This window comes from Kwoniella dejecticola, chromosome 6 (genome assembly GCF_000512565.2).
Source record: "Kwoniella dejecticola CBS 10117 chromosome 6, complete sequence".
Lineage (NCBI taxonomy): Eukaryota > Fungi > Basidiomycota > Tremellomycetes > Tremellales > Cryptococcaceae > Kwoniella > Kwoniella dejecticola.
Window position 1 is genome coordinate 1350800 of NC_089306.1, and position 26751 is coordinate 1377550.

At 48.0% G+C, this 26751-nt stretch overlaps 10 protein-coding genes across 10 annotated transcripts; 4 read left to right on the top strand and 6 right to left on the bottom strand.

Moving 5' to 3' along the window:
- Positions 1–92: 92 nt before the first annotated feature.
- Positions 93–1608, top strand: I303_105363 (uncharacterized protein; the record flags this gene model as incomplete). The annotated part of the gene is made up of 7 exons (XM_065969147.1): positions 93–239; positions 333–583; positions 755–875; positions 966–1113; positions 1192–1210; positions 1311–1449; positions 1543–1608. The coding sequence occupies 7 exons, from the start codon at positions 93–95 to the stop codon at positions 1606–1608; spliced, it is 891 nt and encodes a 296-aa protein (XP_065825219.1).
- A 441-nt stretch (positions 1609–2049) lies between these two features.
- On the bottom strand, positions 2050–3640 carry I303_105364 (acetolactate synthase, small subunit; the record flags this gene model as incomplete). The annotated part of the gene is made up of 6 exons (XM_018408483.1): positions 2050–2153; positions 2278–2764; positions 2867–2976; positions 3082–3167; positions 3250–3379; positions 3484–3640. 6 exons carry the CDS (start codon positions 3638–3640, stop codon positions 2050–2052), a joined length of 1074 nt encoding a protein of 357 aa, XP_018262174.1.
- A 1151-nt stretch (positions 3641–4791) lies between these two features.
- I303_105365 (uncharacterized protein) lies at positions 4792–5750 on the top strand (the record flags this gene model as incomplete). The annotated part of the gene is made up of 3 exons (XM_018408482.1): positions 4792–4924; positions 5114–5281; positions 5395–5750. The coding sequence occupies 3 exons, from the start codon at positions 4792–4794 to the stop codon at positions 5748–5750; spliced, it is 657 nt and encodes a 218-aa protein (XP_018262173.1).
- Positions 5751–6411: 661 nt separating this feature from the next.
- I303_105366 (uncharacterized protein) lies at positions 6412–8810 on the bottom strand (the record flags this gene model as incomplete). The annotated part of the gene is made up of 6 exons (XM_018408481.1): positions 6412–6474; positions 6629–7098; positions 7229–7297; positions 7485–7623; positions 7736–8119; positions 8325–8810. 6 exons carry the CDS (start codon positions 8808–8810, stop codon positions 6412–6414), a joined length of 1611 nt encoding a protein of 536 aa, XP_018262172.1.
- A 707-nt stretch (positions 8811–9517) lies between these two features.
- On the bottom strand, positions 9518–13914 carry I303_105367 (uncharacterized protein; the record flags this gene model as incomplete). The annotated part of the gene is made up of 6 exons (XM_018408480.1): positions 9518–9993; positions 10094–10208; positions 10292–11479; positions 11534–12346; positions 12570–12974; positions 13261–13914. 6 exons carry the CDS (start codon positions 13912–13914, stop codon positions 9518–9520), a joined length of 3651 nt encoding a protein of 1216 aa, XP_018262171.1.
- A 1045-nt stretch (positions 13915–14959) lies between these two features.
- I303_105368 (U6 snRNA-associated Sm-like protein LSm6) lies at positions 14960–15533 on the bottom strand (the record flags this gene model as incomplete). The annotated part of the gene is made up of 3 exons (XM_018408479.2): positions 14960–14991; positions 15054–15167; positions 15410–15533. The coding sequence occupies 3 exons, from the start codon at positions 15531–15533 to the stop codon at positions 14960–14962; spliced, it is 270 nt and encodes an 89-aa protein (XP_018262170.2).
- Positions 15534–16000: 467 nt separating this feature from the next.
- On the top strand, positions 16001–19650 carry I303_105369 (uncharacterized protein; the record flags this gene model as incomplete). The annotated part of the gene is made up of 8 exons (XM_018408478.1): positions 16001–16317; positions 16401–17347; positions 17404–17526; positions 17581–17846; positions 17902–18181; positions 18239–18387; positions 18448–18592; positions 18647–19650. 8 exons carry the CDS (start codon positions 16001–16003, stop codon positions 19648–19650), a joined length of 3231 nt encoding a protein of 1076 aa, XP_018262169.1.
- A 758-nt stretch (positions 19651–20408) lies between these two features.
- I303_105370 (uncharacterized protein) lies at positions 20409–22888 on the bottom strand (the record flags this gene model as incomplete). The annotated part of the gene is made up of 6 exons (XM_018408477.1): positions 20409–20722; positions 20807–21378; positions 21461–21657; positions 21726–21846; positions 21924–22023; positions 22111–22888. 6 exons carry the CDS (start codon positions 22886–22888, stop codon positions 20409–20411), a joined length of 2082 nt encoding a protein of 693 aa, XP_018262168.1.
- A 716-nt stretch (positions 22889–23604) lies between these two features.
- I303_105371 (mitochondrial 54S ribosomal protein bL17m) lies at positions 23605–24901 on the bottom strand (the record flags this gene model as incomplete). The annotated part of the gene is made up of 5 exons (XM_018408476.1): positions 23605–23800; positions 23907–24421; positions 24490–24552; positions 24620–24704; positions 24837–24901. 5 exons carry the CDS (start codon positions 24899–24901, stop codon positions 23605–23607), a joined length of 924 nt encoding a protein of 307 aa, XP_018262167.1.
- Positions 24902–25259: 358 nt separating this feature from the next.
- On the top strand, positions 25260–26317 carry I303_105372 (acyl carrier protein; the record flags this gene model as incomplete). Its single annotated transcript, XM_018408475.2, has 3 exons — positions 25260–25475; positions 25839–25977; positions 26202–26317. The coding sequence occupies 3 exons, from the start codon at positions 25260–25262 to the stop codon at positions 26315–26317; spliced, it is 471 nt and encodes a 156-aa protein (XP_018262166.2).
- Between the last annotated feature and the right edge of the window lie 434 nt (positions 26318–26751).

The following is a 26751-nucleotide window of genomic DNA, read 5'->3' on the forward strand; positions in this document are numbered from 1 at the left end:
AAGATCTTTGGACTTTTATTATCCTTTTTATGTCTAACTTGCTCTGATTTCAACCCACCTCGAAACCATCCTGCCAAAGGGCAAACTACAAAATGTCATCGGCCAAAGGTAAAGAGAAAGAGAAGCCCATCGCTTCCCTACTCGCAGGAGCCATCGCAGGAGGAACCGAAGCATTCGTCACATTTCCCTTGGAGAGTCTGAAAACTCAACTGCAATTCGGTGCTTTGGAAGGCGGGAAGGTGGGTCCGAACTTTCTACTCGCTGTCGCTCTTTGTTGAGTGCTCGAGATGAAACGGATATTGATGGTGTTTGTTGCCTTGTGGTCTTAATAGCAATTGACACCGTACCAAGCACTCAAAGGCACGATCCAGCAACGGGGCTTCGTGGGGTTATACGCCGGTGTGACGCCTGTGATCATTGGGAATGCGGTCAAAGCAGGAGTACGATTCACGACTTACGATCAATTCAAGGCGCTGCTCAAGGACGACGAAGGGAAGTTAACGGCTCCGAGATCGATGTTGGCTGGTCTAGGAGCGGGGATGTCGGAGGCTGTCATTGCTGTGACGCCTTCTGAGACTATCAAGTGGGTTACGTGAAGTTACACCCCACCCTCTCTCTCTTATTTCACTCCCTCGAATCATGGACGTTTCTAAGCTGGTCATACGACCTCTTACATTGCTGCATGACATATGAACTCATCACACGAAATGAAACTGATCTCACCACAATAAATCCCGCTCTCGCTCAACAACAGAACCAAGATGATCGAAGATTCCAAACTTGCTCAACCGCGATTCAAGGGAACTTCCCATGCCGTGAGCACAATCATCAAGGAGGAAGGGTGGTTAGGTGTCTACAGAGGTGTAGGGCCTGTTGTGAGTCATCACTTCCCGTCTCTCTTGTAATATCAGCTACAGGGGACATGCGAGATGGACCGGCTGATTGATCGTTTCTGTTATGGCTAGATGCTGCGTCAAGGAGCCAACTCGGCCGTCCGATTCTCCTCGTATTCTACCCTCAAACAACTGGCGCAAGGGAGCGTTGTACCTGGAACGCAGATGCCTGGATGGATGACCTTCGGCATAGGAGCCACAGCGGGGGTCATCACTGTTTGTGAGTCTAGTGACCGGACATTGTCGGACAACGTAGTCGAGCTGAGCTGACTGTGGGTTTTTCATGATTATCGTACAGACTGTACAATGCCATTTGAGTGAGTTGCCCACTCCCATCTCAGCTCCTTCCGCCCTTTGTGGTATGATTCCGAGGTGATCAGTAAGGCTGACATTCAGCAATTCACGACTCGTCTGAAGCGTGATCAAAACTCGAATGCAATCTCTAAGAGCTAAAACGGAATACAAGAACTCGTTACACTGCGCATATAGGGTAGTCACCGAAGAGGGATTCTTCAAGTTGTGGAAAGGTACTGTACCCAGATTAGGTCGATTGATAGTAAGTCCCCTGAAGTCCATAGCACTCGCTTATGCGTAATACTTGATCATGGATCAATTGAGCTGATTGGGTGATACGTTTGGGTATGGCTAGATGAGCGGCGGTATAATCTTCACGGTCTACGAAAAATCTTATCCCGTCTTAGCTTCTGTGTTATAGTTTCATTTATAGATATGGGTACAGGATATAGGACATAGATTGTACAGCTCGCAGTGCGCGGTATGCAGCGCCCAGTACGGTGATCCTGCGTTTTGCGTTTTGTGAGTCATTGACTTGTCAGCATGTCATTTCAGTGCATTATCTCTCTCAAGCGGGATTCAGTGTATTCAATTCACGCATCACACTGGAACATCAGTTTACCCCTTCAGGTGATTCGCTGCCTTTGGTGACATTGACGAAAAACATTCACTGGTGCATGAGCATATTATGAGATACCCCGGTCTGCATAAATCGCACAAGCAGGATATGATATGTCATGGAATGTGTATATCTGATATATAAACAACTTTAGTTTTGATTTACCCTTTACCCTTACATCATTGGGTAACCATCGTTTTGTGGGTTTGCCTCTGCTACGTCTTCTCACTCTCGTACATGCACCTATCCGGGAGGGAGCATAGATACGTCGATCTCCTCTTTCTCAGCTACAGCTTCGTCTTCCTCGCCGTATCGCGGGATAGGCGTTCGGGGGAGAACCATCACACCTGTTTTTCACAGCGTCAACTCTGATCACGTTACAGTGCACCGTGTGCCATTCACGGTTCATCATGTTGATGACCTTGAGAGGAGATAACACAAAGCAGAGCGCAACATCACAAAGTCACTCACCAGATCGAGCAGCTTCGAGGACCCCGAACGGTCTCATCAGACTCAAGAACGCATCGATCCTCGAACTCTTAGCGGTCAATTCAACGATACACGAGTTCTCCGACACGTCCACTACTTTCCCGTGGAACTGGTCCGAGAGGGTCTTGATAGCCGACAAATGCAGGTTCTTAGCTATCAACGCTTCCGATGCGGAAATCTCCGATCGTCGGGAGGGGTAGAGCGATTGAGGATGGGATTGAGGTTGATCCGAGTCTTCGAAAGAACGAGCGAGGGCTTGTTCTCTTTGGAGTTTCTCAGCGGATCCGTCGGCGGGAACGAAGCCTGGCGTGGAGGGGTTCTCGAGGGCGTTCTCGAAGGATTGGTCAGGGACAGAAGAGGATAGTTGGTTCTCGGCGAATTCGGGGCCTAGGATGGATACTTTGGCAAGGAGGAGTTCACGCTCGATCACTGAGGTTTTGGTGTAGTCCAATACGGCCCATACGGGGACCTACAAAAAGCAAAAAGCAAGCATTCATGTCAGTAAATGAAAGAGGGAAAGCAGGAGGCGTGATAGAGAGAGAGAAAGGCAGAGGATACAAGGGAAACTCACCAGATCCTCGAGTTGCCTTCGAGCTTGTTCAATCACGCCATCTTGGCCTTTCAGGACGATGCACATTCGCGATAGATCTCGGATCTCGGTTTGACATACGACAAGAGAGTCTGTGTAAATATGAGTACGTCAGTACTGAGCTGAGCAGTTGTGCATTCCTGCTTATTGGACTAGTTCCGAGAACTTCACCGCAATGGAGGATATAGGAGACTCACCGATGTTGAACCCTCGTCCAGCCAAGATACCGGATACTCTAGAAAGCACTCCCGGTTCATTCTGGACTAAACAATTGAGCAAGTGTCTACCGCGTCATTGCTTCATGTCAGCTGATTGTCCTGGTACACCCAAACCGGGCTGCGAGGGGGGAACTAGCTGTCACTGACCTCTTGTAAGGTTCATTGGACGGCGGAGGAGTGTTGTAAAGGATGTTGGTTACTGCTTCTTCGGCGGAAGGAGTTCGGGGATTAGGGTTGACGAGGTGCGGTAATCTTTTACTTGTTCTGTGGATTTTATCTGAAGACCACAGCCGAGTGATGATATCAGCTGCCTAGTCCAGCTTCAGATTCAGATGTGAACTGCACTGGTACCGGTGCTTTCAACATTTCAAGCTGACTCACAGTCGAGGGCACTCGTACTATCGTCAATGGATTTCGGGGCCGCCTGACCTTTAGCTTGAGCAGGTGCTGTTGAAGAGGACCATCGCACAGCGACATTCGTCACTGTTTTTGAGGAGTATTTACCTCTTAAAGACGAAGATAGAGCTCTAGCTGACATCTTGGATGTCTCGTGAGCTTTTGCTGCTATTGTAGATGACTGGATGATATTCTACCTGAAGGATTATCGGTTCACCCGACTAACTTGCTATCTATCTATCCACTTTTCCTGACTGCTTCGACTCATTTAACTTTTCTCTCGCGAAGAAGTAGACGTTTTGATCCCGTTCAGACTTCTCAACCACATGGCAAGCAGCGAGAAGAGGCTCAAGGAGAATGAGGGGAACTCCGGATATGCCACATGTCAATTGTCGAAGTGGGTATCACCGATTTCTATGATTTCTGTTCCACACTAAACAGCCAAACGCTTTGGCCCCTTTTGATTCCCTTGACCCTGAAGGCACAAGTGATATGATCCGTTCGAAGGCACCGTTTCATGTAAACAAAAGCAACAGAACAAACATTACTCAATGGATTGTTGACTTGTTTACTTTGTTTCTCATTTAGTGCATAATCACAGACATCACCTAACCCTCGTTGACTCATCCCACATACCTCAGCTCTATATCGGGGTCAATTGACTGAAAAAAGTGGTATGTCGGATGAGTAAAGTGGCTTCGACTATGTTATTTCATATCCCACTAATAATGTCCAGCCCAAGTATACTCACATACGCTTGGTCCTCTTTTCGTTTTCACTTTTTTCTGGTTGTGCGCTATGATCCCTGTGTGGTTGCCAAGTGAACGTAAGCACAATGGGATACACAATGAAGAGAATGTTTGATGATGACGCTTTGGCCCTTGCCTGTCTTACGCTGGTCTTGTGCCTTGTAATGTCATGAGGAGTGCTCCCTCTTAAATTGTCCACCTATACCATCCCATCCCATCGACTGCACTTCATATAATATACTGACACCCATCCCCACTTTTCATCACGTTCTTTTCTCCTCTCTTCTCCATATATCGATTTAATACCAATCCACTCATACTCTCTTGACGAGCCATCAGTCGAATTTCAACTTCAACCAACCAGTCAACCAACCTCGCCAACCTCAACCTCAACTTCGATCCCGACGACAGACGTTCTTTACTTTACTGTATACACATTCTTTCCACCCAACGCAACGCAAATCGACGAAAACCAAAAACACCTTAACTATCCATACCAAATCAACCTTTACCAACGACTTACAGGAACCACCAAAAAATCACGATGTTCGCCTCTGCCGCTTCTTACGTTCTCATCGCTGCTGCAGCCCTCCAACCAGTCTTAGCTGGTGTCTACATCACCTCCCCCGTCGCTGGAACTCCGGCTACTGGAGGACAAGTGCTTGAAGTCAAGTGGGGTGAGTGAGAAGTCTTGCGTCGTCTTCTTCTTTTTTCTTCTTCTTCTTCTTCGCGCGTTTGTCTACCCAACACGTCCTCTACTCAAGATCGCAATCACTGCCTAAAACGAGCATCGTACCCCATGTCCTACCAAATGCCAAGACACCAAGCTGACGCTTTGACCCCTTCTTTCCTCGTGTGTCTGGTAGCCGATGACGGAAAGACCCCCACTGTCGGTTCAGTCGGTCCTTGCTCGGTCGACATCTACACCGGATCAGTCAACAACCAAATCAAACTCCAGAATCTCGCTGCTTCCGTCGACGTGTCCAAGACTAGCAGTATAAGCGCCACCATCGATCCTTCTATCGGCCAAGACGGTGAGTCTAAGTTTCAGGCGGATCTTGCATGCCCCTTCTCCCTCTTCGTCTTGTTCTCTGACCACCAGCTCGCCGCAGACACTCAATGCTGATACTTTCTGAAACCTACTTAGACTCGCACTACTTCGTCCGATTCACCTCTTTATCACTGAAATCCGAATCGAACCCTCAATACCCATACGAGGCCTTCAGCGCCATGTTCACCATCAACTCCATGACCGGCAAATTCGATTCCGCAACTTTAGCAGCCATCGATGCCGGAAACTCCACTTCCTCTGCTGCTTCTGCCGCCGTCTCTGGTGCAGGATCAAAGACTACAGCCGGATTAGCCGCTTCTGCCTCTGCCAAATCCTCAGCATCAGCAAGCGCGTCTTCCAAAGCTACTTCGGCTGCTCTGCCCCTGAACGAGGTCTTGCCTGCCGGTATGCTGTTGGCTGCCGCGGGTTTCGTCTCTTACCTTGTCTTATAAGGAGACAGTAATGATTTATATTCTTTACGAAAGTGAAAGTGGGAATGAAATGGACAATGAGAATGAGAATGGGAATGGAAGGACGTTCTATATTTATATCTGAATTTCTGCCCTGAGATATCAGTATTTCTAGTCTTGTCTTCATCATCCTTCAAATTGTGCTTTGATATTTTACCACTTGACTTGTATACCCATATTCAGTTTTCGTTTACCTTTTCTTACTGGTTAGATACCGCCATTCCAATTAGATACCCACCTACCCACTGTGACCCCGAGCCTGGTAACTGCTAACGAACCTAGAAGGTTGATGATGCCCTTTATGAAATATCAAGTATAACTCGCTCGTGCCCACGCCCGTCCCCTGTGCTTCAGGTTGCACCGTCAAGAAAGTTGTACTTTCATCGGCTGGTTGTGAGAAAAAGACGCAAAGGAACTGTTGCTCTGCTCAGACCTTGATCCCAGTTTGCCTCACCACGAGGTGACTGAAACGAGAACCAGAATGATGAGTACGAGTATTGTCACATGAAAGACTTGAAGCGTAATGACATTATTAACAATAGACAAACTACATACCACACGATGCGAATGCGAATTATGGCTTCATGACAAAAAAGCAAAAGGGAATGACCGTTCTCTCGCCAACATCGCTTATAACCTTACTCTAATTTAGGAATCGCAATGCTCCAAAAGCTATATTGAGGATCGTGCCCAGCAGGATACCCATCTGTGGTTGAGGACGAGGACAAGTACTCGTCTATCAGCTTGATGCTCATTTCGTCGGAGAAGAGGCAAAGACAGGCAAAATGAGTCGAACGAGCGAGGGAGCGAGTTGAAGGGGCACGATTGTGTAGTATGAAATGCAAATCAATACAACTCACTTGCATCCTCTTCCCAAATACTTGAGAAGCGACAATCTCCCCTAAGCCAATTCCAATTCCTCCAGCGCGTATGAACCGTTCTTGAGCAGAGACCGAGACAAAGGCGGAATTGGTATTGGCATTGACAGTCGTGCTTGTATTTGTGCTCGTGTCATTATTGGCTGATACGTGTTGTTGAGGAGACGAAGGCGTATCGCTGATGTCTGCTCGTTCGTCAGACGGATTTAGATTCGCATCCGCGTTTGAGTGATTTAGATGAGTAGTCGTTGAAGGTGGAATCGACGAAGACCCCTGACTCTGACTCTGACTCTGACTCTGGGAAAGAGAAGTAGAAATCGCGAGTGCTTCTGCGTCAGAGTCGAAGAAGTTCGGTAAAGGCGGTTCACGGAAGAAGAACCACGGTATGATCGGGAAAAGGAATCCGGTCAATAGTCCATGGAGAATCGAGGTGTAGAGACCTTCTGAAGTGGCTGCGATGTCATTGGAATGACCGATGTCAGCGCTGAACAAGATCTGGGGTAATGATCGTCTGAAGCTTGGCACAAGTGGACGAGCAATAATGCCAAAAGCTGGAGAAGCAGACCAAGAGGTCGAACTCACTCGTGGCTGTTTCAGCAGTCATATCACCTTCGATCCACTGTTCTTCCAGTGCTCGAGCATGTTCGTCGTCTACGCAGATCGCAAGAGAAATTAGCTATCTACTCTGTCTTGATTATGCTCTCGCTTTTGCGTTTTCCATTCACGATTTGGCACTGCGTTGTAAAACGGACCGAACTGCGATACGAGGCTCACAGAATTGGAGAGAGGAATGATAATGGCAAGTGAAGGTTTAACACCTCAGTGAAGTTACACTCACTGACATCTCCGCCCTCCATACCTTCCGGAACTTCTTCCCCTCGACTTTCGTAGAACTGCCTTCGCATCGCAGCTACGTCGTCCGCTGATAGGCCGGCGTCCAGCAAGACGTCGAAGCCCCTTCGTCGCGGTGCGGAGGGCTAAATTGCAGTCAACGACAACAGAACTCGAGCGCGCGTTCGTAGTGGACAATTCACGTAGCCAACAAATCATGTATCGAGTGGTGGACACGCAGGGAAACACTGGACTCACTTCCTCTTCTCCTTCATTGTTACTGGTCTGCGCCTTCTCCTCCTTGCCACCGACTATACAATGCAGCCAAACCTTTTCATTCTCCTTCTCTTTCTCTTTCGCCTTGATTCCCTTCTTCGTCTTCTCTTTTCCTGTGTCTCTCCTTCTTCCTTTTGGTGAATCCGCCTCTTCCAGATCGTCTTCATCGTCATGGTTATATTCCTCGGCCAGCCCAACGTCCTTGAGCACACTCTCCACGTCTCCACCTACACCAGCAGCCTGTCGTCGGACGCGTTCTTCCAGCGAACGAAGCCAGGGTAAGAGCAGGATACCGTCCGTCAATAATCGACCGGAATGAATTAAGCGGAGAGAATGGTCCTGTAAAGACGGTCGAAGGGTTTTGATCTGTCATCGTGATACACAAGTTCCGTTAGTTAGATATCCTTGGATCATCATACACAAAATACGAATCCAATCGATAAATCCGATATCGATTATCGTCCGCTGTTCACAGATCACGCTCCTTATCATGGTCATCATAAAACTGACAAGATTTTCTTGCACAAAGCGACCAAGCCAGAACAAAACAAAACAGACCAACTCGACTCACCTGGTCTTTGAGATTCCCGACGTTCTCATAATCCTCAATCCAACATTGCAGATTCCCACTTCCCGTCAATTCACTCTCATTACTGAAGATTATAGTCACGTTCCTGCCTTTTCTAGGCTCTTTGTCTTTCCCCTTGTTTCTCTTATTTGCTGTATCTTTCCCCTTATTCAGTCCATCTGCACCTTGATCTTGATCTTGGCTTTGGTCTTCATCTTCATCCTCATTCAATTCATACGCTAAACCAGCTTCCAGATCTAAATCGTCCTCAGTAGCCTTAGCTTTTCCTTTTCCTTTCCCCGTGCATCTCGAAGGGGTCAAGTCTGAGGGACCTGAAGAAGGGATATATCGCCTCGCAGATAATCTTGATCTAGTAGGTGTGGATGAGGATAAGCTCGCATGGCTCGAGGATATGGGGAGAGGATTATGAGCACGATGCGTCGGTAAGAGCGGTTCGGATTCTTGAGGCGATGAGCCGTTCGCTGGCATGTTTTTGGCGCCTTTATGTGACTTAGAAATGGCGAGTCAGACTGAGGGTTCAGATAAAGCTCGATACTCGACGCTAGGATGCTTGATGAGATATGGAATCCAAGAAAGTAGTGAGGACAGGATTCATTGCACAGACAAAACAACGAACAACGACCGACGACGTCTGCGGCGTCTACTGCGTTCACGATACACGATACACGATATAGCCGGCCGCGGAGTCTCCACTTTTACTTTTGCCTTGCACCAAAACGCGCAATCGAGAACAGCATAGACCGAGTATACCTATGCCGCATAGCCTCGCTCTACGCCATCCTCCAACCCTACTTGATCTTGATCCTTTGAGCTTAGGTATTGCAGTCACATGAAGAACAGCATAAGCTGAGCCAATCGTAAGTAGACGACGCTCTCGATGCTGTCTCACAATTGTTCTTTTTCCTTGTATTCACATTACTGCACTACTCTATATGAACGAATGTAAATGAGAGCAACTTCAATAATTGTACTATGAGTACTGTGAAAAGGGGGAAGGGCGGAAACTTGACATGATGTAGCATAGACAAAGTAAACTCTTATTAATGGCATAACCTGCTTATACAACATTTGATATGAATATGTAGGAATACCGATCACTGCTGACCGGGGAAGGCGTCATAATGACGTTCACAAATCAACTCATAGATACAAAGGATATGAAATCGGATCCTCAATCACACCATAACAGGTACATTCGGGTTCGGGTTCGAAGTCGCACCTACTCTCAACCCACTCCCGCTTCCACTCAGGCCTAATCCCCCCGAACTCATATGCGGCAGGGCCACTTTCTCCGCCCCATGCTGAGACGGATCAGCACCACCATTACCACCATTGTGAGTCGAGCTATTACCATTACTATTACTATTGCCTATATTGAATCCCACAGACGGATTCAAGTTGCCGTTGCCGTTAATATTGACATTGAAATGAGGGATATCGATGTTGGCCTGTTCCAATTCCCGCTGCTCTTTCTCTTGCGCCTCGATAGCTTTCTTCTCCTTTTCTTTCCTCCAATTGGCTTTCGCCTCATTGACCAATTTCAACTTCATACTTCGTTGAGGGTTAGTCGGTCTCGCTCTTGACGATCGGGCTTGGTCCAGCCGGATCAAGTCCGATGAGAAACCAGGTATACTTCTACCGAATATCGTTTCTACATCAATCAGGATCAGGAACGATTACGCAAATCAGCTTACTAACCCTTGCCAAACAATACATGTACACAAAGCCGAAGCTGAAGCTGAAGCGCTCACCATAAGCAAATTGGACATCTTTCCTGTCGATCGTATCGCTCTTTCGGTGTTTAGCCAGACTACAGCTGACTTGCGATACCAGGTCATTATGTTCCTCCGCCAATTGAAGCATGAGCTGCAAAGAGACGACCGAAATCAGTTCGCTCGTTCCGTGTCGATGATGTACAGCGGGAGATGAAACCCGGAAGAGTAACTCACACTCTCAACATCCTGATCCACTATCAAAGCTTTATCAACGCTTTCCGCCAGATCCTGGATTTTCCTCTTTTTCGACCCAGGGAACCCAACTTCGCCTAAAAGGTTATCGGCGTCTTCAATCTCCTCCTGAGTATCTTGCGCAGCTTCATCAAGTACCAACCTCAAGCTTTCAGGCATCTTCTCCAGTGTCACTTCTCCCGTTACTCTGTTGATCCCCATCGTCGGTCTACCAGACGCCTTGACCGTATTCGTGAATGTGTCCAATTTGGCCTTCAACAAAGCGTCGCTCTCGGGAGTAGGTTCGAACCGAGCTTTAGCCAAAAGCGATTGTGATTTGTCTAATTGGGGGACCGCCATATCTGATGATTGTCTGATCTGGTCGCCCATCCTCATGGAAGGTCTGTTCATTCCATTCTGGTCAATCTGAGCTATCAACATCCCAGGCGTTATATTCGATCCATTCACATTACTAGGCCCTTGAGCTTGCACTTGATTCTGACCGATTGGGACACCGGGAGGTAATTGACCTTGTGGTGGGAAGGGGACATTAGCTTGTTGCCCACCGTTGATACCTAATTGCTGTTGAATCTGTTGTTGTTGCTGCTGTGTTTGCCTGGCGACGGTCTGCATGGCCTGATTCACCGGTATACCGTTCTGGATCATTCGCTGGACTAGTTGAGCCTGAGCCTGAGCAGTCTGGGCCTGAGTTGCTGCTTGGATCTGAGCCTGTTGTTGAGCTTGTAATTGACTCGATTGAGGTTGAGGCATAGGCGGCCGAACTTGAGGTGAAGACGAGGCTTGAGGAGTCTGACCTTGCCCTTGACCTTGATTCGATCCATCTTGAGCTTGCGCGATATTGCGTTGCTTATTAGCTGGAATGTGCAAGTTCGGCACGTTGGTCTGTGCTTGATAATTGGGAGTGTTGGGACCGCCGTTGACCGAGCGAGATTGTTGCATGTTTGGAGTACTTGGTCCAGCAACCTGATTTTGAGAAGGCATCGATTGCTGTACACCCATGTGAGGGCTTGATATACCTTGTGGGATCTGCTGACCCATATTCTGCAATTGAGCAGCTTGCATCGCTTGGGCTTGCGACTGAACGGCCTGAGCCTGTTGAGCCATCTGTTGGACCGCAGCCGCTTGGGAGAAGCCGGTGACCTGGTTCCAGAGTTGTCGATAAGGCGGATTCTATAGGACTGGTCAGCTTGTTGCAAGCAGATACCAGGAGGGGATTTCACTCACAGTTTGGAAGGTGCTTTCTCTTGCCTGATCGTTCATTTGAGCAAGCCGCATTATAACGTTTCGTATGTTCATCTGCTTGTCAGGCGGCATTTTCGCAGTGGCAGCTTGTATATTGAATTGTAATTGTTGCATGACGTTGATTTGTGGTGCAGGAGGTCTGGGCGATCCGAAATTCGGTGCTTGTTGTTGCTGTTGCTGTTGATTTTGCTGCAGCGGTTGTTGCTGCATTTGACCTTGTTGCGGTATTTGCTGCTGCTGCTGTTGAGGATCCTGCATTTGCTGTCCATTCATTTGACCAGCTTGTTGCAGCATCTGCGACTGTGCTTGCGCTCTAGCTAGTACCTGGGCTTGGCTCAGATTCACCCCACTCGGCAGTTGTGTTTGATTCTGCATCGCAGCTCTGCCCTGGCCCTGTATCTGTGCTTGCTGGGCAGCAGCCAGACGTTGCAGATGCACTTGCTGCATTTGCTGATGGTTCAGTTGTGGCGACTGCATTTGCTGGCTTTGCTGGTGTTGTGGTGGCATCATATTGGACGGGTACGGCTGCTGGAATTGCGCTTGCATCGCTTGCTGCGAGAAGCCCTGTTGTTGTTGTTGTTGCTGAAGCGCTGCCATCTGTTGCTGAGCTGACAAGGGTAGTTGCATGCCGTTCATCATCGGCGTTTGCTGCTGCTGCTGCTGTTGTTGCTGCTGGACTCCCGGAGGTAAGCCCACTGGATTCGCCAAACCGCTTTCTATGAGTGACCGGGCGTGATGCGCTTGGTATTGCTGAAGATGTTTTCGCCCATCAGGGCTGTTGATGAAGTTGTCGAACTGAATAACGTTCCACGTGAAAGCAGAGGCGGCGGACGAAGGATTGCAATTGAGATCAGTTGGATGGCAAGGTGAAGACGACGATAGGAGGAGAGTCGACAGCAGGATGATGGGTCGATAGACGAAAGGTGGATCAATGATAGAAGGAAAAGGAAGGAAGAATGGTGAGCTTATGTTTTCCTCTCTCCATCCGATATACGCCCACTACCAATGAAGTACTCACCAGCTTCTCCTGCTCCGCACCTAGTTTGCCTGTCCTCTTCAGCTCCAACAGCTTCGGAAAATTGTCCATCAAGGTCTTGATACTGCTACCAGCTAATGCACTACTCCTGTTGCCGGGGTTCGACACGGGTGATTGCCGAACCATCTGAGGGGAGGAATGAGGGTGATTCTGCGGAGAAGCGGCTGCGATCGATGCGGGTGTAGGATGGGACATGACAGGTGGCATCGGATGTTGGGACTGTTGAGGGGTTTGTAGTTGGGGCGGTGGCTGCTGCTGCTGTTGTTGCTGCTGCTGTTGCTGATTTTGCACGGCCTGCTGCTGCAGCCGCTGGGTCTTCTCCAGCATCGCTGCTAAGTGTTGCTGCTGTTGAGCGTGTTGCTGTATGCGCATCTGATCTTGATACGCCTTCAGAATAACATTGAAGTCAGCTTATACCCTAGAAGAGAGTAAGACTAGTGGCGAAAGGGATCCATGAAGGAAAGGTGAGACAGCGAATTGGAGGGAGCAAGGAGCAAAGGTGGCAAAGGTGGATGGCATTAAGAGCAGGGCCGGGAAAGGGGGCGAAAGGGATGCGGAAAGTACCTGGTGAGGATCGTGACTGGAAAGATTTGAAAACAGCAAACGAATGGAGAGAATTGAGGATGGAGGAATGTGATGTCGGATACTGGGATAGAGGAAGGGACGGACTCACAGCTTGATTTTGAGGGTTGATCTGCTGTTGCCCCTGCTGACTTGGCTGTTGCATCATCTGCTGCGACATTTGCGGGGTTTGCTGTTGTATATGTTGATTCTGCTGCTGCTGCATTGGCATAGATAGATTCTGCTGTTGCGATTGCATCTGTTGTTGCTGCATCATCGGGGATTGTTGGACTTGCTGTTGATTCATCATGTTCTGATTTATCATCGGGTTAGGTGCTGATGGATTCTGCATATTCTGCATTTGCTGTTGCGGCGCCTGCTGCTGCTGCTGCTGCTGTTGCTGCATGTTCTGCTGAGGTTGTTGAGGTTGTAGTTGCTGCTGCTGCTGTTGTTGTTGTACGGGAAGGTTGTTCTGGATTCGCTGTTGTTGTTGCGGTTGTTGCGTTCGCTGCTGTTGCTGCTGTTGAGATTGTTGTTGAGACTGATTTTGAGAGTTATTGGGATTCGAATTGAGTGCACCGACATTGGATCTCATCAAAGTTGACATTTTCTGTTTGAACACTTCGTTCCGCTTATCATCAGGTAGCTGTCTCTCAGCATCGGTCAACAGTTGAGGAAACTTCAATTGGAGTTGTTGGAGGTTGAAGGGAGATAGTGTCGCCAAACTCGCCGTCACACTGGCATTGGAGTGATTCTGGTTCGCCATCTTGCCGCGCCCGTTCCTTTCCCTTGCTTTGCTGTCTACAATAATCTGCGCGAGCGTCAAGAGCGAAGTATGAGACGCAAACTCGAATCTGGGTGGACAAGGTGCAGTGTGTTGATCAGGTTATAATCGTCCACGAGCGAGTTCTAACCTTCTAATCCTGTTTTCCGAGGCGTCATACGTCGATGGACGTTATATTTCGCCCATGAGAGCAATACCTGCGCAGAGTCAACTTTGAGTCAAGTACAGGTCACGACCTCCCCGATGACCCGTTTGATGAGGGCGGATGCTTTGTCTGTTGAACAGTGTGCAGTCAGGATGTCGATGGTGAATAGAGGTAAATGTTGAAAAAGTGGACAGACAAGTTGCAGGAGATCGAAGATGGTTATTGTGATTTCATTCTGAGAGTGATCGGTGGCATTGGCCGATAACCGGTTCCATCTGCCCTTCTCATGTACTTCACGATGTATATGGCCATGCAGTCATAAAGCTACAAGCCAGCGCTTGACAGGATCGCACTGCCGATATGCAAATGATACGATGGGGCAACTACCCTAGCTATACGACCTGCGAGTCTGATGGGATGGCAAGGATCGCTAAAGGACATTACTGTTCGCTTCGTCCAACGCCTCAATCCGAAGTGCGGTTCTGAGCAGAAGGACAGCTGGAAGACACGTATTGAGTATCTGAAGTAGCGAAAATGGATTGCACAGGCCAGTATGACCAGACTCATAAGACGAGGACCGCGCAATGAGATTTCTCCGGTGATGCAGGCTGAAGAGCTAGAAAGATACTATCCTTGCTGGATTCGCGCTTCCGATACCTCGCCACAAAGCTCTCAGCCGCACAAATCATTCTGCCGCACCCACAACGTTCGATACAGGAGAGAGTGCATCTTCTGCAATGATGAGGAGTTTGGTTGAGATGCACGTTGACGATGTTTTCATGTGGATCGTTACAGGGTATATTTGGTTCCCATTCAGACTCCTCCTAGATTAACCATTTCATTCGTTTGATGACGCTCGCTGAGGCTCCTCGGATCACACAGTCATAACTCTTCCAAAGCGGAAATATAGAGCACTAACACGTACTGCATTAGCTTCTCTCGTTAAACAGTATTGGGGGTCATTGGGGAGACTAACCATTGTTTCCTCGAAGGAAACAATCACCATACTCTGCCGTCTTCCTCCCATTTGCCCATTCTTCCGTCTCTTCCAACGCTACATTCATATACCCATCCAGACATGTAAGAAGACCTGTTTGGCAAGTGTGATCAGCATCCCTTGTACACCTCATTCCTGAGTTCCCTTTCAAATAGTGGACCAAGACAAAGATCAGGATCATATGTCCCGCTCGAGACCTTTCCATCCAGTATTATTTGCTTCAAAGGCTTGTCCCACATGATCTCTGATTTGTATACGGGATCGAATCGGAGAGGATTTGCTCCCCTAATTATTGGCAGACACCGGCTGAAAGGGTTGGAATTGGGTCCACTCACCATGATAATCGACCCCACTGCCTATCCTGACTTTCACCCTCTTTCCAACGATGTTCTTGAGAAATTCCGACGGCGACCCAGCTGGAGCAGCAGCTTCTTCAGGCTGTGGTGATGCTGAGCTCATCTTGTCACATGTGCTGATGCCGAATAAATAGCAACATCACAGCTGCATACCAGATTAACGATTTATATCTCAGAACCGATCAACAATTCGAACCGGGTACTGAAACCTGGTAATTAGGCATGAAGATTGGACAACCGTTAAAATAGGCGCGACGGGCTGAGGCGAAGGAAAAACACGTTTGGGTGAGGATGAGGTGCTTTACTCATTTCACTCGACCACTTCAATCAGCTTCATGTTCATGTCAACACATTCCGACCAAATACCTCATTCGTCCCACCCAACTACAAGTCTCAGAAGCGTAATACTGATCACTAGGCCATCTCGGTCTTCAGTAGTGCGGAGACACGCGGTTCAAGAGCTCGTGTAGCCGAATCATCGCCCCATATTGCCTTTCTTATCTGGCAAGACCGCCAATCTCACCCATCAGTCGAAAAGCAGCGAATCAATAATTAATAATCACAATCACGATGAAAGTCCCATCAGATCGACATTCCGATCCCTCCTATGCACCGTACAGCGTAACATCACCCAGATCATTCCAGCAGCCAGCATTACCGAATAGGACGTCAAGCAGTTCCGGTTCGAAGAAACAGCAACCACCGCCCATCAAGACAGAAGACTCTACTTCGCAATACAAGGTCGCCAGAGCCATCTCATCCTGTACAAGATGCAGGTCGAGGAAGCAGAAATGCGACGGGAAATTACCCGCTTGTTCAGCCTGTGAGCGGGCCAAGGTGGAATGTATAGGCTTTGATGCGATAAGCAAGACCAACATCTCCAGAAAGTGAGTCACGCTTTTCGGATCACTGGGACAGTAAGACATATTCGGGGTTCTGTCGATCAACTGATCAAGAATTTCAATTCTAGCTATCTGCATTCTCTGGAACAGGAAGTAACCTCGCTCCGAGCTCAAGTGGCAGCGCTACAACAGAATGACCCGATAGGACGACATAAGAAGGATATAGCTGCCAATGCTTCGAGCGCAGTCTCCTCTTTCAGGTCGGATTTCCCCATTGATCCTGCTCTGATGCACGAAGACGGCAATTCAACAGTGATGCGCAGTCCTTTGGAATCGCCTAGCTTGTGGGGACAAGGACCAGGATCAAGTGCCACTGCACTTGGACATGGACATCAACGGCGACATTCAGATTATCCTTTCCCTTCTACCCCGCTCAGCTCGGACTCGCCCAAATCACCCTATCAACGGCACATACCGGGTCATGGGCAAAACCATCACCATCACCATCATCATGCTACCGGTCAAACAGTGGGAATTCAGTCAACGAGCTTGACGAGAATGGTACACGATGCAGCCTATCGAACGGGACACGCTTCAAACTCAATCGCAACCAGTATCAACCCTTCAGTAGCTGGGTCAAATAGTGACAAAGGATCCAGTGTCCACGGAGGGTCTACCGACTCGCCTATCATGCCTACAAACATCGATCCACATCTTGCCAACCACAGTAACGATGGGAGCAAGTCCTCTCCCGAAAATGTTCTCACACCGCGCTCGTCAGCAGCTATGTCGATACCCAATTCGAGAAGACAACCTTCCGCATCGCCGTTAGCCAATCCAGCCCAGCTTCTCTCTTCTAGCTTGAGCAGTGTAGGGAAGTCGAAGAGAAGGACTTTTACTATACCCCCTCTACCCCCTCAACCTGCGGTAGAAAGGCTTGTCGCAGCTTATGTGGATTTCGTCGGTGTAACCGGTCCAATCATACATATACCTTCGCTGGGCAAGCAGCTGATGAAGATTCGGGAGGGTACGGATGTGGAGGAAGCCGACATTTTCGTTGTCATGATGGTCTTAGGTGAGCTTGGCCAGCGTGTAGACCGTGTCACAAGGGTCAGCTGACCGATTCGATAGCTTTGAGCACCATGGCTTCCTCAAGGTTCGTTGACCCTCCTGATGAGCTTCGTGCCTGCTCAGAAGCGTTCCATTCCGAGGCTATGAAACATCTTGATGCGGTATTCGAAGAGCAAAGTTATGGTCAGTACGCCGTACACTTGTCAACATATCTGAGCTGATCTGGGCTTTATTTAGTCGGGTTACAAGCCATTCTCCTGCTGGTATGGTACTCACTCCTCAACCCTGACAAGGGATCCATTTGGTTCCTAGTTGGTCTAGCTACGAGGACATGTGTTGATCTGGGATACCATAATGAACATAATACGCAAGTCGATCAGATTGATTCTTTGGAGCTGGATATGCGACGAAGGTTGTTCTGGTGCACCTACAAGATGGATAGATTGTTGTCTCAGAGTTTGGGACGACCACCAAGTATCCCCGACGGGTTCATCAATGTTCCCGTAAGTGATGACAGTGTCCTCAGCAGGCAATCATGCTAAAAACCTGTACCTCTAGCTGCCGTCGTCAATGCACGATATCGATATTCATCCAAATCACTATGGACCGCTGGAAGGGGAGACATGCTCATACAAAGCTGTCTTCTTGCACACGACCAAAATGAGGCAACTGCAATCTGAGATCCTGTTCAACACGTATGGAGTGCACGGGTCGACGGGTAGATTGCCGAGTGAAGAGTGGAGACAAGATTGCTTCGATCGTCTGAAGACCTGGCTGGCCGAGGCCCCGGAACCGAGAGGAACGGTCTCGACCGAAGGTTATGCGATAAGCTTCCACAGTCAGTCGACCTCGTTGCTCAAGAGCTGTATTAAAGCTAACGTATCGGAATCGACAGATTCATGCCTGTTGTTGTTCCGACCTTCTCCTGGATCACCAAGACCTGGTCGAAGTGCCCTGTCAACGGTGTTGACTAGCTCAAGCTATGTTATAAGGATCTATAGGAGAATGCAGCTGAATAATAGGATCAGCTGGCTTTGGATGACGGTTAGTCCTGTTTGGCAGATCTCCCATTGCGCGCAGAAGCTGAAAAATGAGAATCCGCAGAGTCACTTCTCGTTCATGGCCGGTTTATCATTCTTGTATGCGTACTTCAACCTTTATTCCATGGGAGGAGGATCGGACATACCCAGTATCGAAGACGCTTTGATGGTGATTGATTCTTGCTTGGGTGTTTTGGAATTTTTATCGCGTACGTCGTCTCCTCGAAATATACAAACGGTCTTCATCTGACGGACTGCTTTAGCTCGCGTGCCTTCAGCATCCGAATGTCACAATACCATGCAAGCACTATCCCAAGCTATCTTCGATCAGCTATCCAAGCTCGATCCTCCGCCTACTATGAACTCGTCGTCTTCTTCGCCCGGTCGAGGTCTTCTGCGAGGTGCACCAATCTCCTCATCTCGAGAAGATCCCTTACCGAACGAGGCTTTCCCTACACCCCTCCCGGCAGTTGCATTACCTTACGAGCTGTCTTTATTGGACAACCTATTCCGAAACCCAATGGCCTCGCACAACAAGGCGTCCGAGTATACTTCCAACCAGAAATGCCGCAATAAGAAGAAGAAGGAGCGCGAGCAGATCAACGTCGATTACGGAGGTGTTGGGAATTATGGACCACCTTCAGCATCGTCCCATTCGCATTCGAACAGCCATAGTCACGGAGAGAACAAGGGATACCCGCCCAATGCTTTCCATCATTCGACCTCTGATCAGATCCGACGGTCGTACGGCAGCGGCGGAAATAACGATAACTCCAACGGGAACGGTTTGGATGAAAGGCGCAGTTCAGATGTTGGGGATTATACGACCGCAGCAAGCTTGTTGGGGCCTTATACACTGGCTATGGGTTTAGGTCAAAGTGGATCTTTTGGAAATTCGACAAATGGTTCGATGACCATGTCCACTTCGATACCTGACAATCCAACCAATACATTCCAGAATCAGAATGTTTCGCAGCATCACCAACACCAACAAGATCCAACGAACCAGAATCAGAATCAGAATCAGAACCAAAGCCAAACTCCAATTTTCGCTCAACCTTCCCTCTCACAATCACTCAATGCGAATTTGAATGCGAATGCCAATACACATGAAAGGGATTTACCGATGATCAACGGGTCGACGGAAACTTCGGATCAGGCTGAGAATGGGTTTGACCTGTTCAGCTTTTTGATGGATGAAGATGGACTAGGTGGGAATGGGTTTACTGCTTTAGACGTTCCTACGGATTTCTCCTTGTGGAGTTAGAGAGGATGGTTCCGGGTGGGCTTGTGCTTCATGCTCATGCTCACGCTCTTGCTTGTGCTTGTGCTTGTGCTTGTGCTTGTGCTTGTGATATTCCGTATCATGTCTTGGGTCGATTCGATCAAATTTAGGATGGCGAATCCGGGATTCCGGGAGCTCACAAGGCTTACTGTTTATTGTTTTGACAGTTAGTAATTCTTGAGTTGTAAAGTTTACAGATACGCCGCCCCTCTTCTGTTGGTTTTCCTTCTCTTTTCTGCTTATTGGCTTTTATCGTTGGATCTTTGTGTAGTTTTAGGACTTCTTTCTCTTTCTCGTCTTGTTGAGCATATGAATATCATTCAGTATTCAGTGATTCAGGCAGATATTAAACGGATCTCTACCGTCTTTTTCGTATTTTTTGTCCAGTTTAGGATGTTTTTTGGTGGAGTACCTTCACATATTGTATTGTACAGGCAGACGGTTTGTATGCAATTCACGATGAATCACCAAATTGAGAATGAGGTCATACACTGCTACATGGTCCTGCTTTTGCTTGTGTGCCGACAAAAAAGCGACTCTCCCTTGCACTAAGCTCGTATTCGTGAAGAGTCGAGCCAGACAGAGACTGAGTCATCTATTTCTGATCACCGCTAATAGAATTTCTGGTGAGCAGATCTTATTGATACATATCATACCATACATCGATCCAGCAAATAAGCGAATGAGCCGTACAACTCCTGATCTTATTCCTACTCCTACTCCTGACCCTGTGCCAAACACTAATCTAGCGAGATGAACTCTACGAACAGATGATCCCCATCTTCAAACCACCATCCACACTCTTTATCCTCCCACGGATTCGTCACCTTGTTCACACTTTCCAAATGAGTACCGCTACCGGGGTCTGATCCTTCGATAGGTTTCGTATTCCAAAGCTGTATTGTCCGCCACTCGGTGGTTGGTAGACCGAACGACTTGCATAATTTCTTTTGGAGTAAGCTGATTTTGGCTGAAGGTAAGATGGAGATTTCCTTGATTTCCCCTGGATCAGAATCAGGATTTCCCTCTTCGAGCGATGTATGGGTTTTCAGATCTGCGTACGATTAAGCAGGTAATTAATCAATGCCTTGTCCTCTATACTCACCGAGCTGTCGATACAAATAAAGACTGCACTTACTGAGCATTCTCCCTTTTAAACCCCTTTTCACCTTCACAGTGCCCCGACCTTCATCCTCTTCTTTGATATTATGCAACTTGATCAATTCTGCCCATCTGCCCCAATACCCTTTTTGCCCATTACGAGTATGCGATTCATCCGTGATTCTCCTCACGAAGGAGATATAGAACAACTCGGCGTCCCTCCGTTCAGTGGGAGTAACGATGTTCGAGTTGAAATGCGTGAGGTTCGGGAATTTCGCTATACAGATTGATCTCATCGATTTATCGTCAATCGATGAAAGTGACGATTTATCCGATGTGGTCTCACGAATGCTCGTTCCGCTCTGATGTGGAATTTGGGTCTGAGGGTGTACTGCTGCGGAGAATCGTAGGTTTGTGAGATCAGGTATTTGTTCAGATAGATTATCGAGATCAGACCAATTTTGGATATGCGATTCGAGTAGAATTAATGATTTGAGCGAATGAAGCCCGAGATCTGTGTCTGCAATGATATTCGGGGAGGGCGAAGATGCAGATGTCGGTCGAGGGATGGAATTCAGATTTGTGAATGATAAATCGAGAGTTTCCAGCCTGCACACCGTACCATCAGATCAGAAGGAGTTCACAATCAGTTATGGTATATGCACGGAATATGACCAAACAGGAAATTCACCTCGGTAGCCCGGCCAAGGTGGAAACGATCCCACCCCAATCAGACAAGGGACACCCAGCCAACCTTAATTCCCTCAAGTGCTGCAGATCTGCCGATTCCAGTGACGTGGGCAAAGATGAGTCAAGGTTCGTCAAGCGTCGATTGGCATCGAGATGCAGGACCTCTAAATTGGGGAAAAGCGGAACGAGCGCCGAGACCTGTAGACGAAAATTTTGGAAGTTGTCAGCTTTTGTGATCAATTTTACCTGGATAGAGTTCAATTGACATCTTCCCATGATAATGCACAATCAGAAAGATGCAATTCTTTCATCCGTTCGAACATTATTGTATGATTCGCTTTTTGCTCCGACGACAGAGACAGAGGTATAGGTTGGATCCGGGAATGGCTGAAGGTGGAAAAGTCCAGATCAGCAACCTATCGAGATGATTCACAATATCCAAGGGAGAGAGTAAGATTACCTACTTTAGAGTGAGGATTTCGAGTCCCTCGAAATGGTCCACGATCTCGGATACTTGTTCCCAGGTGGATAATAAGTTCTTACTGAGATTTAACCATTTCAGACCTGTACACATCGTATATTGCACTCGTCTGAGTAAGCTGCAGCGACCGCAGAAAATTGAGAAGTTTGACAAGTCATGGGATAACTCACCTCTCATTCTATGCCTCAGCACCCTTCTGACCTCTCTCCCTTCATCCTCATCTGCACCCAATGAGCTGATATACTCCTCTTCAAATCCCATATTCCTAATTTTTTCCAACCTGCCCACTCTTTCTCGGACCGACGAGAGATTGGGCGCTTCTACAATAATTGCATTTTCGCTCGATCCAAGGACTACGCTCTCGTCGCCTTTTCGCACCTCGGTATCGCTGCTTGGATAAATCTGTGTAGGTGTCTTTGGGGCTATGATCCGCCCATATCGTTCTTCTATACTGTCAATCAACGAATTCCCACCTCTCAACGGTCCACTTGTTGAGCCTGAGCTTGAGCTTGAGCCTGATGTATCGCTCGGATGAGGGCATTTGAGGAAACTCGCACTTCCTTCTTCGAGCGTTTTGAAGACTTGTACACCTTTATACACCCCATTATGCCCTTTGCCATGTGAGGGATTATCGTATTCCACACCTAGCCATAGTTGATCGTGTCCATGTCCGCGTCCGTCTCCCTGCAGCTGAGCTTGTTGTACAGGTTGGCCTAGGCTTGGGTCTGGATCTTTGACGGCGCCTGTACCAGAGGAAGTTGCAGATGTCGTGGTGTTCCCAGTTGTAGCTGGACGAGGCGGTAATGGACCGATGTAACGTAATGTTAATGGATGATTCGTTTTCGAATTGACGTATCGTCTTCCGACAATGTAATCGTACCCGTATCGATGTGTGGAAGGACCTGCTTCTGGTTGATCTTGATCTCGCTCATGAGTAAGATCTACCATCGTATTTGTTACGCTAATTGACTTGTCTCGATAGCTGAACAATGCTGAATATCTGTTGAGTAAATTAGACGGAGCTCTTCGGTCTTATCATCTCGTCTCATCTCATATGGACATTCTCTTGGACGCGTTCACACCGACGTTGAAGGCGCTCGGGCATATCCGAATATGCGAATTTGAGTGATCATCCGTTTCCTTTCAGCGGCAGGCTTTACGGGTACTTGCATGGTCTTGAGGATATATACATCTTGCGAATGTACATGATCCGCCCCTATCGCGCCCTTGTCTCCCTGGCCTGAATACATCAACTTGACCTTGTCTTTCCGCGCACAGTTCCAGGAGATCTCTCAGCTGCTTGCAGCCCCTTCGCCCAATTCCCGGTGCCAATGCCCTCGCTCATTTCCCGTCTGTTTTTGCCTGCTTCTCCGTCTTTCCGCCAATGACGAGTCGGGTTGACACTCTGATCCGCCCTGCCTCGTCCCGGACTCTCGCTCTCTCAATTTCTATCCAGCTTGTTCTCGGGAAACTTCGCCCGCCTTCTTGCGAGGCGCCTCCTTCGCATGCGCCTCCCTCCCACCCGGTTGGCTATGCCCCCTTCCAGCATACCACTCCGACCCCGAGCGAGCGGATATAGCCTATTCCGATACTTCATGTAAAGGACAAGACATCCAGGTTTTCGATCCATCTGATCAAGAGACATGCAATGCAATACATGCGATCTACGCTATCTCAGCAGACACACCCTGTGGCAATCTTGCTTGCCCCCAAAACCTGGGCGTCTTATCTACACTCTGTCTACCCCTAGGAGATCGCGCTAAGGCTCCTCTAGCTAGTCCTAGTCCGGTCGTATGCGTTGATACTCCCGATAATCTCTCTCCTGCCCGTAATATTTTCCCAGATTTAGGGGTGATCAAGCTAAGAATTATCGAGAACACAACAATCAGTCAGAACTCATAGTCTTGTCGCCATTACAGGACATGAAACCAAATTCATATTCAATTAGAATAGAGAGTCCACTCACCCTGGTCTCCTATATTTCGGTGTCTCCGGATTGATATCCGGCTTCCTCAGACCCCCGTACGCCGCTTCTTCAGCTTGCAAGTAATCCGCAAACTCCTTAGCCTTAGCTTTAAACTCCTTAACTTGATCCGGGCTCTTATACTTCAATGCTCTTTCCACTTGATGTTTCGTTTTCGGTCTCAACCCTTCCCATCCTTCAGATAAGGTATCGACACTGCCAGACGACTCGACTAGATCGAGACCCTCTTTTCCGACTGTCCGAGCTAACATCTCCAATTTGACATCCCGAGGTCCGTCAACTAGTGTAACGATAGCATGCGGGGCATTGTCGCCTTGCCTCCGTCCGAATTTCAGTATACGTGTATAACCTCCGGGTCGATCAACGTATCGTGCCGAGAGGTCGTTGAATAGTTTAGGTAGTAGTGATTTAGGGGCGACGAAGGTCTCTGGGTCGAATGCTGAGGAAGACGACGAGGAAGACGCGTTTGAAGAGGGTGTCGGGGAGTTGTGGGGCGGCTGCATAGGTCGCTTGAAGTCAGCATCGTGATGAATGGCGCAAAGACAATGCAGAGTGATTAGCTTACCATCAAATAGGCCATGGCTTTGCTCTTGGCGGGATCAGTACCTTTCTTTCCGAGTGTGATGATCTTTTACCGCAAGGATCAAGGATAGTCAGCCCCAGTGCGATATTGCGGGAAGAGGACACAAGCTTACCTTCTCGGCCATCTTTGCAGCTTCTTTCGCTTTGGGCAGAGTGGTTTTTATGGTTTCATGGTGCAATAAAGCGGATACGAGGTTTCTGGCAAAATGCACAGTTGTCAGGTCAGCAACGGGATAGATGCTTACACAGTCTCTCATAACAGACAGGATGAGGAGACCATACTTCCCCTCCTCCCTTGGAATGTTCAACGATATTGTACAGGACACTCACCTCAATAAAGCGATCCTATGGGCGGGCATACGACCCAGCTTCCTCTGACTTATTCCGTGCTTCATGTCGACTCAGCTTTACTTCTTCGTTTCAGAATACGATTTGTGCTGCCGATCTCCTATCTGCTCTGTATGTGAGTCCTTGGCGAGATACTGACTCCGTATGTATTGATGGGATATCAACGAAGATATATGAATAGTAGAGCTAAAGAGGAGATGGAAATGATCAAAAGTGAAATCTATGCCACATGGTAAATTACGATCGGTGAATTCGGCAATAACCATTGTCCCACCGTACCACACCTTCCTCTCCTCTGGTCATTATCGATATCATCGATCTCAACCGACATACATGTCTATAATCTCACTTATAGTTAACAATAGCACTCGCACTTATAACGAAGAAGAGAGCCATCCACTCACGATGTACAGAACACTCCCGTTACTCCGATCCGCCCTCCCTTCCCTCCGACTCCGAGCAACTCCCACCATCGCCAAATCACTGCGAGTGCAACCCCAACCCACCACCGTTGCCTTCCAATATAGGGGTTACGCCGCTGCTGCCGGATTAAGTAAAGATGATATCACCTCTAGAGTCTTGGACGTCTTGAAGAGCTTCGAGAAGGTAGACGGTACGAAGGTATGTCACGACCTCTTTTACTACTTCTCTGTATGAATAAACATCTCGGTGTTTGTCTTGATCAAGTGGAAATACAAGAACGCTGATTGGTTTATCCAATACCATCACATCTGCACCTCCCATTCTGTCAAATGATATCTTGTGTCCTTGTATACTATCGTCATCGGCATCATTAATTTCAATCTCGTGGAAATATCGATGACGATTGGACGACTAACTTCACACCTAACTCGATTATCGATAATCCACCGGATATCATCACAATCGCTCATCTGCCTACCCGATCTTCAACTCTGGCTTCAACACGTCCCACAATCCGATCGCAATCACAATCGCCATACGTCGGAAACACTGTCCACACAGCTCACACCAGGAGCCTCGTTCACCTCGGATCTCGGACTTGACTCGCTCGATGCCGTCGAGGTAGTCATGGCCATCGAGGAGGAATTCGCAATTGAGATCCCTGATGCTGAGGCCGACGAAATCACCACGGTCCAAAAAGGTGAGTAGGTTTCTACGCTTATAATGAGGTGTAGTGAGGACAGGAAAGAGGACAGGAAAGGGCACGATGAATTTTCGGAACGATGAGGAATTCTAAGGCGGTCTGAGGCGTTGTTGCCGCAAGCGTTCAAGATGGAGATACAGAAATCGGAGAGCGGATGGTCAACGGTCATGGGAGATTTGTCACGAATGCTATGCTGACGATACAACGCTTTGCTCGTATAGCTATCGACTACGTTTCCAACGTGAGCAACCCTTCCATCGTACCAGTCCATGCCCCTGCTTATGCTAATTCTTACAACGTCTATCTCGATCGGAATCGGACAGTCCCCAGAAGGTGAGTCCGAACCGTGATCATACAAATTAATCGAAGTCTTAGAACATATCTGACTTATGATATTACATCTTCACAGCACATTAAATAATTATAAAGTTCGATCAATGACGATACTCTCTTTTCGTTCGTGTGTCATGGTGATGGATCAGATCAAAGCAGTTCAGTGCATAACAAGTCCCCGCGTCCATGCAATACCTCTTATCAAAGGCGTACCCCTACGTCAAAGTTGGAGATCTAAGATTCAAACTGACAAAAATTGACTTGAAGTCGTTTTCTGTCTGATTAAGTGGGTTTCAAGATATTTACATGCTATCTACAGGTACCCGCGATGACGAGGGGGGAGATGGTATTGCACAATGCAAGATGCGAGATATACAAGAAAACCGGATCAATGAGGAATGAAGAATGAGGAGGACCTTTTGTGTGCAATATGAACTC